General features: G+C 36.4%; 1 protein-coding gene across 1 annotated transcript; it reads left to right on the top strand.

Moving 5' to 3' along the window:
* Positions 1-854: 854 nt before the first annotated feature.
* Positions 855-3,298, top strand: LOC116251384 (ras-related protein RABA4d-like). The gene is made up of 2 exons (XM_031625613.2): positions 855-1,128; positions 2,323-3,298. Exons 1-2 carry the CDS (start codon positions 935-937, stop codon positions 2,762-2,764), a joined length of 636 nt encoding a protein of 211 aa, XP_031481473.1. The 5' UTR covers positions 855-934; the 3' UTR covers positions 2,765-3,298.
* Positions 3,299-15,039: the final 11,741 nt, after the last annotated feature.

Genomic DNA, 15,039 nt, shown 5'->3' with positions numbered 1-15,039 from the left:
ATGCGCATGCTGCTTTTGTCGTAAAAAAGTAAATAGGGACATTTTTCATATCCTTCATGGTATTGTTCGTCAGATTATGTGAGGTATTCCACCAAAGCATTCATATAACATTCTATAACATGCCGAAAAACAAGCAATTTGTCGGCTTTCCACTTATTAAATAGGCCACGTTTGGTGGCCCCTTTAACTTGCTAATAAAGCATTCTACTCGCTTTCGGCGCGTGGGCGTTCCGGATCTGGATCTATTTGTACCGGTTTCATATTTCCATTCTGGATCCAACTAGGCACTTCTGAATCAGATAAGGATCATAAGATTCCCCAATTCCTTGCACCGAAAGCGAATACCAAGCTCTTCCATTGGGCGTTATGTTCCTGGCGTAGCTGGTTGAGCTAGGGGCCTGTACTAAGGCAGGTCTCTAGTTCGATTCCCGTGGGCGTTATGTTCCTGTGTCTTAAAGCGATAGGGCGCGGCATTTAAGTTGAATGGTGCACCGTTGCTATCGCTGACATCGACGCAGCTCAGGACCCCGGAGGCAGGGGGAATGGAAGGGCCTTCGGGCCTTTTTCGAGCGGTGGGATTAATACCCCTTGCTCACCTAAAGCTCTGCCATTGCTTCTCCCGGTCGGGGATCAACAGATCGGGTCGGATCGGTCCGGTCCACGAACGGCAGCCCCCCGGCTGTCGGCATGCATCAAAAGGATTTCTTCTGCGGACCCTACAACGAATGACGTTCGTCCACGTGGCAACCGCAAAACCTGCGGGTACATTGAAAAAACCTGATCACTCCTCGGCTCTACTCTAAAGTAAGTGAAGTTCCTGAAACACCCTTCGCTCTGCCGACCCAAAAACAATAGGGTTAGCGGAGAAAACGGAACACTCCGGCGGAGCCAACGGAGGAGAGAGAGCGAGGGGGACGGAGGAGACGGGTGGGGAATGGACTACGTGTTCAAGGTGGTGGTGATCGGGGACTCGGCGGTGGGGAAGTCGCAGCTGCTGAACCGATTCTCGAAGAACGAGTTCAGCGACGACTGCAGGGCGACGGTGGGAGTCGAGTTCCAGACCAAGACCCTCCTCATCCAGAAGAAGCTCGTCAAAGCCCAGATCTGGGACACCGCCGGCCAGGAGAGGTACGAACGAAACCCCATGTCCAACCCACCTTTCTCTCTACTCTGCTCCCTTCTTTACTGTATCGGCCGATGTTCTACCGGCGTCCCTCTTCCTTCCACGAAGAGAGTCCGCATTCTTCTGGTCGTCGTCAGCCGCTCTCCCGAGGAACCGCTTCTCCCCGAGGAAAGGCGGAATTAGTCGGGTCGGGACTCGAGACCCTTGGAGAGCGGGGGCGACGATCTTGACCTCCGAAGGAATCGCCGCCGATGGGATGCGGTGGCTAGTGGTGGAGTGTGTCTGACCGTCAAGGGTGTTCTCGTCATTTGGAAAGCTAAGGCACTGCTTTCAACTCTGTCTTTTTCTTCGTTTGCCGCGAAAGGGCATTTCCTTTTCCACAATGACTTTCCTGTCCGATCCCGCCTGGTCAAGTGGTTTCGGGTCCGGGTACGCAATTGCGAGTGGGGCTCCTGCTCATTGGACCGTGTGAGCGCTCACGTTTGTACCTGTTTGGTTTTTTAAATGTTTTGTTTAGAGAAAACTGCCTTCCACATCAAATTTTAAGGGGTTTTGGTGTACCTAAAATCATAAAATTTTAGAATCAATATATATATATTTTGAATAAAATTATTAAACAAACAAGATATTTGTTTCCAAAATTAAGATACTAAACTTAAAATTTTGATTTCAATCTAGTTTGAATAGAGGAATTATCATTTTTTATTCAAAATTTCAAACCTTCAAATGCTCTCTAAAAGGATACTTTATCAATTCAAACTATGAAGCAATGGTATATCTTTCAACTAGATATAGAATGTTAAGCCGTTTATGACCTAAAAATAAAATAAAATAAAACACCACATACTTCCAAACATTGAATCCTTTGAATGTGAACGGCCTTGGTACCGGATTGCACTATGTTGATTAATAAATTAAATTGATTAAGCTGAATTTATGGATCTATCAGCTTTTTGAATTAATTTCTCCACGTTTGTAGTCATAATTTGCTTATCTTTTCCAAGACAATAGAGAAATATATTTAATATAAGCACCCAAAACGAATTGACGTTTTTCTAAGGTTATAATTAGAAGGGTATCGTCGTCATTTAAGGAAAGTATAACACGACGATGATGAAGTCATCGCCGGAACTGCCGCACTAAAGCGGTGGGGATTTCCAAATCTGTCCCTGAGTCCCCTTCCAAAATGCCGAAACCAGGTACAAAGCGATTACCAGCGCCTACTACAGGGGCGCCCTGGGAGCGCTCATCGTGTACGACATCGCCAACCGGAGGAGCTTCGATAATGTGCAGAGGTGGCTGGAGGAGCTCAGGGCCACCGCCGACCGGAACCTCGTGATTATGCTCGCCGGAAACAAGTCGGACCTCGAGAATTTGCGGGCGGTGCCGACGGAGTCCGGCCGCGAGTTCGCCGAGCGGGAGGGCCTTTTCTTCCTCGAGACGTCGGCGCTCGACGCGACGAATGTCGAGAGTGCGTTCCTCACGGTGCTGGAGCAGATATACATGAACGTCACCCACCGGACGATCACCGCCGACGACGACCCGCCGGTGGTTGTGAAGCCCACGCTGCAGCTCAAGGGGACGAGGCTGGACTTGCCCCAAGGTGGCAGACGCGAGGCTTGCTGTTCTAACCGGAGCTGACTCTTCCGTTCTTCCCAACGCAGAATTTTCCGCGATTGCCTACAAAATTTTCAGGTAATGAATGACTCAGGGAATAAGAGCCTCCTCTTCTTCTCTTTTGGAGAGCTCTCATGGAGTTCACCGGCATCAATGTAAACTTGGCAAGAATGTTTTTGCGAAAAAAATTCATGAGTAACGTTCTCTGACATTCAATCGAATTGTTTTTGAAAAGTATACAGAGAACTGCCGAATCCAATCAGATTGGAGAATTTTAAAATTTGAGTTTTGTTAACATACCTGAATTGATACATGAACTGCCAAGTCATTTCTCCATTTGTTGTATTACTCAAATAAGCCGATTGGGATCCAAGGTGCCACTTGATCTAAGATTCAAGAATGGAAATACTTGGAATCTGGATTCCTGGATCACATATATGAGCATCTAGCAAAGGCTCGTGAACTGTGATCACATTTACATGGAAGTAGAGAAAACTTCCAGGAATGTGGAAATGATGACCCACATAAATGTTGTGTTTCATGCTGCGTTTTCTATTATTTTCTTACAGTATCTTGATATGGGTTCGTAATAAAGGGGTGGAGGACCAAATCATGGTTCAAAAGGGTAATATTTATTTGTTCCTTTACATTAAATTTTTTTTACTATATGCAAAGCTCGAGTTGCATAAATCTCTATCAAATTGTGCCAAGAGAAATGCAATGCGAGTCTTGAACTCTCTGCCTTAGATAGCGTGGACTTACGAAGGCAATCGGTGACAGGAACGCAACGTCTTTTGGAACACATGAAACACTAAGGCAGCGTTTTCGATGGTACATTGAAAAAATGGTTTTTGTGAAAATTTGGTTTTGTAAAAAACCAATTAATTATTTTAATGTGTTTTGGTACCAAAACCTGGTTTTTGTTTGGACGACAAAAAATGAATTTTGAAGAGTGTCTTTTAAAAGTTGATTTCAGTGCACAACTACTTATCTTTTTCAAATATCCAAACTCATGATATTTACATAAAAAAATGTGGTTCTCTTACTCTTAGGGAGCTTGATGTCTTGTAGCTTTGATCATAGAATCAAACAAAAACAAAATTTCACCTGAAAATGGAATTGGAATAAAACTCAAGTTGCAATTTCCTTTTATGTTTCACAGTATAAAATTTTAATTTAAAAAACAGAAATGACTTAGTTGATGAAAACAACATTAGATTGCTAGAATTTTAATATATAAACCCTCTATGGGTTAAATTCTTTTAATAGGTTACAAATCGGACAGATAAAACCTATGCGTCTAAACATAAAAGATCTCAATAACATTAAAATGCAAGCTAAATGGATATAGATCTTATTTCAGTCAAAGAATAAATGCTGAATGTAATTCATTCTAAAAGCTTTCATTAATAATATATTTCCAAAGTTACATACGTTACATATCCCATAAACCTGATTAATTACATATCCCTTTCCCTGTTTCTGAACGACCGCCGAACACCCAAATAGCGTCCGACGGTTTTAGCTGCCGATGGTGCAGAGAACGGCAACACAGTCGGCGAATTAAGAGGATGAGGAAACAGCACAGTCGGCAAAATGAGAGAGGAGGATGACGGCAAGCAACAATGGTGGCTCCTGCTTCATCCAAGGGGTAGGAGAAGTAAGCACTTGTAAAAACTAATCCTTTGTTCACCTTAGAATTTTATATTATTGGAGCCGGAGGTACACTTAATTAAAATAGTGCAGCCGAGGTGTCAACAATTTGTAATAGCAGCGACTACAAACAGAAGTTGTGAGAGAGAGACGAAGATGTTAACACCACGGCTGATGCACACATGATTTTAAGAAGAGAAAACGTTGAAGGAAGAAGAAAACATTGGTTTGCTCCTCTTCGGCACTCTTCTAGCAATAAAGGGAATTGCAAACAGAAGCTAAGCGGCAAAGACATGGTGGAGGACCTAGATAGATAGAAAGAGATGAAATCGGAACTCCACGAGCAAGAAAGAATGTCGAAACTCCACAGAAGCTGCACATACAAGACCCTTTGGCAGACAGATTAATCCCATGAATGAGGAAAGGGCAGGAAGAACTGGCGTCCATGGAAGGCCATAATCCATTTCCTTCTAGCATTCGAGTTCTGCTTTAAACTTTGATTTGATTTTTAAAATGTTTTTTTTTTTTTTTTGCAATCTAACCACCTTATTGATATGATCTTAACAATGAGTTGATGCAAAACACATACTAAACTGATCATTTGTTAAACTTTAATGTTATTTTTACAATAAAAAAAATGACCAGCCCACTGATGACAAGATAATAAAAAAATCAACATTTTTCATTAAAAAAACTTGGATCAGATCATGTTTTATATCAAAATAGTCTTTACAAATATATTAAGATGTTTATATTTTATTTAAAATAGTTTTTTTTGACAAAAATCAATGAGTCTGGTTTTTATATCTAACCTAAGTGTCTGGTTTTTATCAATCTCTCTCTCTCTCTCTCTCTATATATATATATATATATATATATATATATATATATATATATATATATTTCTCCCTCTCTTTCCTTGTGTGTGTGTAAAGAATGAATCCAATATGGAAGTGAATTTGCTTACCTGTAGTTCTCTGTGCTGGCATAAAAAACTGAGCTAGGTCTCATTTTTCTAGTTGAGCACAATGGCCAGGTGGCTCGAAGCGACTTCGGCTTTCAGCTGGGTGGTACTCGAACTAGCGACACAGATGAATTAGAATGGGATCCAATGTAGCCACTAGCGAGTTGAGATCGACCGGTTGCCTCCCTTTTCACCTGATTACGTCAGGGGCATAAGATACTTTTATGAGGCTGTTAATCTACTCTCTTGAATATATTGGCAACTCAGGTAGGATCAGATGTGTAGTTCAAGTTGTTGTGAAAATGACAATGAACCTAAGTTCCATAGGTCAGGGACGAAAAACCAAAACCACTTAAGTTGTTGTTAAAAATTATTTTAAACAAAATATAGACATGATAATATGTTGTTTATGAACACTAATTTAGTATACAACATGCTTTGATTCAAGTTGCTTTCATGCATTGGCGGAGCCAGAAAAATTGTCTGGAGGGACGCTAATTCACATATTTTTATACTTTACACTTACATATATAACAAAGTAAATATTAAAAGTCCTTAATGTAAAAATGAAGGAAAATTGAAGGCAACTGCCCACATAACTCTGCCACTGCTTTCATGAAAATTTAATCTCTTAAAGATCGCAACTCATGTCCTCACGGCACCAGTATGAATTATGCCAGCTATGGAACCCTTGCGAGCTTCAATATTTTCCAGCAACCAACTGCAAGAGAAGAATGAGGATTGGCTAAAACTCTTACCACAATGCATGATCTCTCATAACATTGTGATTTGAATGTATGTTTTTCTTTTAAAATATAAAATTGGCACTTAATATCCAGACTGTTCTAATCCATCTTAGTGTCATAGAATTAGATTATAACTTAACAGAAGCAGCAGAACGGATCTAAGATCAGGGGCTTAGCCAGAAAATTTTCAACAAAGGGGCACTAGTTACATAATTTAAGATTTTTAAGGGGAACGTGTATGTAAATTTAAAAAACAACTATGAAATTTCAATATAAGAGTAATCAATTTTTGTGGGTCCGTGTGGGCAATTGCCCACACTACCCTACGCCCCTGCCTAAGATCATGCATCGCAATCTAATCTAAATGCGCAAACGAAAAAATGTAGCATCCGATTAAGAAATCAAGTCGAATTCACATTTGAAAATGATATCCGACTAATTTGCGATTGGATTGAGTTTAGTTTTAAATAAATATCATATGTCCGATATTCGTATTGTAATGTGGTTCAGATTTAGTTTAAATATTGGATTCAGGTTCAAATGTGGATTTAGACATTGGAATTGGATTGTGAAATGAAATTAAGATTTGAATGTAGTATAGATTTTTTTTTTTCATTCATATTTATATCAAATTTTAGATCCTAATATATGAACATGAAAAAAAAGGTAGTCGTCATTAATAGTACATCCGATCCGAATCTGATCTATTAATATCTTAGATTTACGCAAAATCTCGTCATCATGATTCACACGTTGGCAAATGTAATTAAAAAGAAATTATAAACATGAACTTTTTTTTTTTGGAAAAATGAAGGGTGTTTAGGTAATTTGAATAAAATTCATAGTACATTAATAAAAATTTTCCACAATTTGCATCACATTTCTTTGTTGCCTAAAGTACTAGCATGTGACTTACTCAGTCTATCCAGTTAATATTTAAATTTAAATAAGATTGTGCTTGTTCAGTCCTATTTTATTATTTAGAAACTCACGTTAAATGCGATTTACCTACCACCTGCTACACAAAGATATCGAAATCGCACATGTTGTAAACGTTTACATTCGCTATTTATGAAAACTCTAGTCAAGTTGATTTCCGAACCTTGGGAAACTACACAATCAATTATTCTTGCATAAAGTTAGGCATATAAAATATTTTTTTTAGTGACAGTTAAATTTTAGAAAAAGCATACAGCGTTCCCCTCACCTCGGGAAGCATATTCTAATTTTAGGTTTGGAGTAAAAATTAATTTATTAAGTAATTTCTTTTACTGGTTATTTTTTCTTTATTGATGTAGTATGAAGGATCTCATTCCACTCAAAACCAACAACTTTGCTCTCGTTGTAGTCTTGGCAGGGTTCTCTGGTGGCCCTATTTTACTAGTTGATGAGATTGTATAATACAAAATAAGGGGATCATGAAAGTAAACTCAAGACCCAAAGTCACCGTGTGAAGTACCAACGACTAAACTCCTCATATTCAGAAATCAAGTAAACGAATATATATATATATATATATCCAAACAAATAAACCAACTTTTTAAAGCTCATTAAAAACTTGGTTTTCAAAAAATCAAGTTTTCACAAAACTAGGTTAGATAATGGTGTCATCCAAATAATCCCTATGTTTCTTTCTTTTAAAAAATATGGTGATTACGAATGTCATTTTATATCTAATAATTAAACATTAGATATAATCACATTATGTTTCTTAAACCAAAAGCATGGTGCTCTTGAAATATGGTGCATTATGGAAACTGCAGGTCATAAGAACGTAATACTTTCTTTATCAAACACCATAAAAAATATATTAAATTAAGATTGGAGTGTAAATTGAATTATTTAACTAATTTCTCTTGTTGCATGGATGTATTCACGTCTGAAACTATGGAAATCAACATAAAAATGTTGCTTCTTGAACATATTAAATGAATATTAGAAGCTGAGAAAAAAAATAGTTGTTGATCATTAAACTTTTATGAATATTATTTATATATGCACTTCAAAAGTATCGTTACGAATTTTCAGTGTTTTGGTTATGTAGATCGACAGATTTCACAAGAAATAGCTAGTAAATAATACCAACTTTTTTGTTCTCTCCGGCTATATGTAGCTCTTCTGCTAGATCTGGCAGACATTATTAGTCAGATAGCTAGAGCCATAGTGATTTTCTGACTTCTATTGGAACACAATAAACTTGTTGTTGACCATAATTTACTTGTAATTAAATTTGTAACAGAAAGAAGAACTTCTTTCAAAAACACAAAAATCGGTGACAATATTCACAAATTAATTGAAAACGACCATTTGCATGCCCATTGGCTTAGTTTATGACTAACTTAAGCTTGTGCTAATATGATATGGGAAACCAAATTACAAAAACAAATTGTTAATCTTACTTCATAATTTGTATTAGCTTCCTTAGAAGCTACACCATTGATTTAATGCACTCCCATTAATATTTAGAAAGATAATGTGATGTTTTTTATTAGTGTCAGAAAGATCTTGTCAATCTCTTTTGGTAGCAGTAAAAAGCTTTTGTCTTTTTATTATTTATGGCAATTGTTCATGTGGCTTGAAGGAAAGAAACAAAGAAAAGATTAAGGAGAAGGTTCATCATGCCATGTTTATATAGGAGGTCGTTTAGCTAACATAAATGTTGTGTTTAATTTTTGGGTCATATTTATGAAACACTTACAAAATATACCTGTTGTTGAACGACTCTTAAAGGCACATGCATATTGATAAGAGTTTGGTTGAACTTTACATTTTCCCTCTTCTTTACAATAAATAAAAAAATTTGAGTTCACATGACTTTGGTTGAAGCATGGAACATCGTGCACAAGGATGTGAAATACCCAAAATACCCTCATTAAAATAAAAAATAAACTTTTTAAAAGAATAAAAAAAATTGTGAAGAAGTGAAAAAGTTTGAAATGTCCAGTACTTGATAAACAATTTCAAAAGTACCCCCACCGCTACACATTTGTTGCATGCAAAGAGGTGTGCATACAACTGAATTTGACTTTGGTTGGGTGAGTAGGAGTATTTCATGATACCATCGAACAAAAGGGCCAAAAATCCCACACTTAATTTCTTTCAATTTCTTTAAATTATAAACTTACTTTTTATGTTTCAGGTAAAGTGCTTCATGCTATGCTTCAACTTACATATCAATGTCTTTTTTTGCAGTACATGAAGTTGGTGCCGTGGAGATTCAAAACAAACAATGATTACTTACCAATCCTTAACTTGCTTCTTACACCAACCCCCTCGAGGTTGGCGAGATTTTGGTCCCACTTGACACGTTATAAACAAGTTCAAAAATCAAGCTTGACATGTTTAACTAAGCTTCTCTTACTATTGGAGCAAAGGGGCCTCTGGATGACGTTGAACAGAGAAGAAAATTCTCGAAAAAAGAAACTCTGATTGGCAAACTAAGTTAGGCAGATTTTTACCAAATTATATATGCACCAAGTGATGTATCCCAAACATCAAAAGCATCAAGATTAAAAAGAATAGACATTGGCTTTTAGACTTTAAAAAAGCAAGTAATCTGACTTCGAGATAGGATATTCATAGAAAAGACAAATTGTTTTGGAGTTCAAAGAAGCAGCGCTTCTACTCTAAGCCTATCGCTTCCAAGTCAACATTTCTAACTGCACCTAACGTTTGTGCTTCTTGTTAATAACATACCTAAAAATATTTCTTCTCATTCAAGACTCTATCGTAGTGTGGAACTGAACACAGAATTTCATTTCCATGGGCTTCTGAAGCTGGATATGAGAAATGCGATATTCGTATATTCTCTCTCATATCAAGCTCATTCAATTATGTATATATATATATATATATTTCTGAATTTGATTGTTGAGAAACTATTAGGCTGTTAAGTTTATCCATGTACGAAGATGGAGGGCGTAGACTTGCAAGGCTTAAAAATCAAGAATTCAGCATTTTTATAAATATTTAATCTACTTTTTCAAAGGGGAACAACGATGCGCATGTACGATGGTATACATAAAGTCATCCCCATGGTCGGTCATCGCACTGAACATATGTTGCACGATAATAACTTTGTTTTTAAAGAAGCAAATGGATAAAGGCAAGTAACCCCGATTTAAATATCAGTGACCAAGTCGTTAGTTAACCCACAAAAGAAACGTGATATAAACGGCCAGTCTTTTCTTTATAAATTGAAGTTTATAAAATGTGGGTGGCGTGAAGTAAGAGAAATTACCAACAGACCTTTCGTTTAAGACAAAAGGCCTTTCGTTGAAAACGTAGATAAAAAAAATGCTAATTGTTGATTCCTAAGCCTTGCAAGTCTACGCCCTCCATCTTCGTACATGGATAAACTTAACAGCCTAATAGTTTCTCAACAATCAAATTCAGAAATATATATATATATATATATATAATCTTTTTGTCTTTTCCAATTGACAATTAAAAGAAACATAATAAAAACAAAGCGTGACAAAAATTCTTCGTTATATATATATTTTTCATTGTCTTTTTTTTTTTTTTTTTGTTCAACAGGTCATTTGAAAAAGGTTTAGAGTTGAGATTGTTTCTTTTCTATCTAACATATAAATGTTTAATAGCTACCAATTTTCTCTACAAGTCATTTACTATTAACAAGCCTTTCTGCTTATTTTTCTCTTAATCATTCATCTTTTTTAACATTGTTTCAGCTTTCCTTTTGTTACCTTGACTACCGTCTAATCTTGCATTGGGCAGCATGCAATGAGAGGTTGGAGGATTTCTCTATTAAAATTTGAAATGAGAAGTTCACATGTAGGAGCGAATGAATGGTCATTCATATGAAGTAAATGGATGATTGAGAGAAAAACAATAAGAAATAAATTGAAATAATATTAGATGTCGAAAATACACATCACCTTTTTCTCTTTATTTTTTTTCTAATTATCTGTCATGTTGTTTTGAACGACTTTTAATAGATAGTTGGGTGGCTATAAAAACCAAGTATGTGTATATATATATATATATATATATGCATGAGAGAGAATAAAAAATAAAAAATGGTTAGAAGTACTATATAATATAATGCATATGTAACATATATAAATGCAAATTTATTTTCAGGTAACTACACATACAAACAAACAAACATGCATATTGACGTACTAACGTTTGTGGAAGGATGCCACATTGCGAGCAAAACGTAGCCATGCATGTGGCGGAGGGATGCATCCTCAAGTGCCATATGATGTTCACGTGCCAATTTGGCCGGATCTAATTTACCAATCAAATCCAATAACACCAAAAAAAAGTGTTGTCATCCTTTACGTTCGTTCGGTCACCATTTGTATCCGTCGGATCCAACAAATTTTGTAACCCTCGTGCTCAAAGGTAGAACCAAGGGGCACCAAAGGTCTTGACTAGGGATGAACATGAGCCGAGTTTGAGCCGACCTCGGCAACTGAAGAGCCTAAGATGGTTTAAACTAGGCTCGTGCTGAGATATGGCTTGACCTTAGCCGAGCCGATTTACGAAAAGATTTTCTTTTATGTTGGTGCAAACAACCAGGTTTGAAGTATGCACCTCTCTCTTGCTAGCTCAAACTATGCCAATCTCAGCTAAGAGTAGCCCGGGTTGCATTCTGAGCCACGCACACGCGCCTGCCATGCAACGATCACGTACATTCTGCAACATATATAAGTTCACCAGTATGGTTCACTTTGTTCATGACTTGTTTAGCTTAGCCAACAATCATAGTATAGGGGTCCCACCTTTAATCATAGTATAGGGGTCCCACCTTTTTGGACGTATCATACACCACTAGTTAATGGCGGAGCTATATGGTGGTTGGTGTGGGCAGTTGCGTTGCTCACGCCAGTCTCTTTTATTTTTAAATGGGTACCTTTAAACATTTATCATTATATATATATATATATATAAAAGTGCCCCACCAGATATAACTATTGTTAAATGAGTGCTCCTCCAACCAAGTTTTCAGACTCCGCCACTGTCACTGGTGGAGTTATACATTTTTCGATGAGGGGCACTAGTTTGCAAATAAACAAATGGCTAAATAATTGACTTTGGAGCAGTAATATGTGAATAACTATTGTGTCAGTTTGTGCTGGCGATTTGCCCACACAAGACTACATGTGTCTTTACCACTATCTTGCACATGTATGACCGCTCGAAATGAACCTGGACTAGTTTTGTGCCTTGGTGGCTTAAGGGGGTTGGATTGTTCTCATAACTTCGTTTCTAACATTGGATTGGATTTGGATTCAGATATGAAACTGTGAGACACACATTGCCATTCAATAGGAATTTCTGGACCTTGTCACTGCGAATTGATTTCTTCTTTGTCCAGAAAACGTTAAAATTAATTTGGAAAAATCTTACAGTTTTAAGAAACTTTTATACATATTAACATACAAAAAAATACAATATTATAGACAAGTAAGATTGTTTTTCCATGACAAATATTACTATAAAAGTTGGGGGATGACAAAACAAAACGATTTCATTAGTTTTTTTTTTAAATTTTTTTCAAAAAGAACCTTTCAACAAAAATTCACAGATTAGAGATTACAAATATTAATATTTGTGTGCATAACAGTTACTAGAATTACAAGTGCATTAGACTTAACCTTCGAAAACGGCCTACCCATTAGGAAAAGGAAATTCTCACGCTAAAGAAACCGATTTATATTTAGAATCATACCCGAACCAAGAACAAAGCATAAACCCGTACGGGTTCTGTAGGTTCATTGCACCTGGACACTTTGGACACGTTCAATGAATCTGGACAACTATGTATACCATCCCCATATAACCTTTTTTAAGTTCCACTCGAATGAGAGAAAGAAAAAGAGTTGGAAAAGAACTATATTAAACGAAACGAGACAGCTGAAGAATGGATTGGAGAAAAGTCACAGAGGAGAGAGCACTGCGACCTGCTTACAAAATTACGTCCCGTGAATTCTAAATAAAAAATAATTTTAATAAAAGATGAAAATAATGAAATAAAACATTTTTAATTTAGTCGCTTTTATGGAAAGCATTGGTTTTTAGAATATCAAAGATTTGGTGTTATAAGAGATTTAAAACTACGTTTAAACTTTAAAACAGTTTATTTAAACTTTAAAAATAGCTGCTATAAAAACAGTTAATTTAAACTGTAAAAACAGTTAATTTATTTTATGTTTCCTAAGAAACCGGTGGGTCTAAGCGTCAGGCTCATCATGGATGATCTTAATCATTGAGTTTGTTTACATTGACGGCTGAGAAGAGAGAGAGAGAGAGAGAGAGAGAGAGAGAATTGTAAATTAATATTACATGACAAGATGTCTTTCTTTTCCATGTTTGTTCATATGAATTAAATATATAGCTACGATAAGATGTCTTTCTTTTTCATGTTTTTCTTTCAATTGTTCATATGAATGAATCTAATAACTAAGCTGTTGCTGTTAGAGGCAACAGTACTAATATTTTTAATATATATATATATATATATATATATATATAACATATATTTCAACACTTAAGGGTGATATAGCAACAGTAACAATATTCTCACACACACGTGCGCGCACACACACACATATATATATATATATATAACTTTGTATCAGACTATGAACATGCTTATTCTCATGTGTTTGCTTACTTGTCATTCACGAGTTTGTTACATACATACACATACACATGTTAAAGTGTGCAAAACTGCCGATTAAAAACCTGTCACACATGCAAAGGAGATGGGCACATGGAAGTCCCAAGCTTCATTCTCAAGGGCACGAGGTCACCAAGCTCAAACCACGCCAATGCTGCTGAGGTATGGCCCTCTTGGCTTGCACTTGACCATCACTTGCCTCGCCGAGCCATGCGCTTGCACATGCTGTGCACCAATCATGTACATTCTCAATCTCCTTTCTACAATAACCGTTATAGGTGCGTTACGTGTATGTTTGATTGCTTTCAAGGGCAGAGCTAAAAATTTTTGTGAGGTAGACCAAATTAAAGTTTTTAAATTTTAATTAAGGCCGAAATATAAGTTTTCAAAATTTTTATATAGAATAAGTGATTTTTTTTTAATTTACGTGTAAATTTTAAACAAAGTTGAGGTAGGGTTAAATTTTAAACAAAGTTGAGGTAGGGCGAGAGCCCAAGCCGGCCCTACCTTGGCTCCGCCCTGATTGCCTCGGATTTCAAATTGGAGTATAATTTGAAATGTAAAATTTAAGGGACCTACTATTTAAACCGACAATCTATTTCTTAATAGTGCATTTTGTGTGTTTAAAAAACTCGTATATGAGGCCTAGGTGGGGGGAAGTGTGGAGATTCGACTTCAAATCCTTACATAGATTTCACTGTGTTCTCAGGTCTATGGTAAACAAAGTATCTTATGTGGTGTTTGGCAACTAAAATACTACCTAATTATTTTAAAGAATCTTCATTAAAGAAAGATTAGGGCATATCCATAGACCATGAATTCTAGTTGGAATCTGGATAATTATGGGCTACATCTAGTGTTTGATAGCCTCAGATCTTATTTTCGATCCTGATTTTATGTTTATATATATAACCAATTTTTTTCTACATTAAATTGGTTGGATTCTGATTCAGGTAGCAATTGGTGGTCCATTTCATTGTGTATCAAATTTACAGTTTTAAGAAATTTTGACATTTATGGACAAACAAAAGATATATTATAGACAAATAAGATTTTTTTCAATGACAAATATTCCAATAAAATTGGGCGATTAGAAAACAAGAACAAGTATACGCTTTTAGCAAATCTCCAACAAAGTTCTCATTTTAGGAAAAAAAAAAAGAGGTTGATATTTGTATGCATAACCCTTGGGAGGCCTGGCTAGTTCAAACATAACCTTCCTCATTAAAAAAATAAATAAATAAAATAAATAAGTCAATCAATCAATAGTAAAGAATCTACC

This window comes from Nymphaea colorata, chromosome 3 (assembly GCF_008831285.2).
Source record: "Nymphaea colorata isolate Beijing-Zhang1983 chromosome 3, ASM883128v2, whole genome shotgun sequence".
Taxonomy (NCBI): domain Eukaryota; kingdom Viridiplantae; phylum Streptophyta; class Magnoliopsida; order Nymphaeales; family Nymphaeaceae; genus Nymphaea; species Nymphaea colorata.
The sequence above is the reverse complement of the archived record's forward strand: the minus strand, read 5'-3'. Positions and strand labels throughout refer to the sequence as shown.

Bases quoted from the DNA above. Each gene is read 5' to 3' on its own strand.
- LOC116251384 (XM_031625613.2), top strand. From the start codon at position 935: ATGGACTACGTGTTCAAGGTGGTGGTGATCGGGGACTCGGCGGTGGGG. The intron at 1,129-2,322 runs GTACGAACGAAA...TGCCGAAACCAG, and splicing joins GACACCGCCGGCCAGGAGAG to GTACAAAGCGATTACCAGCG.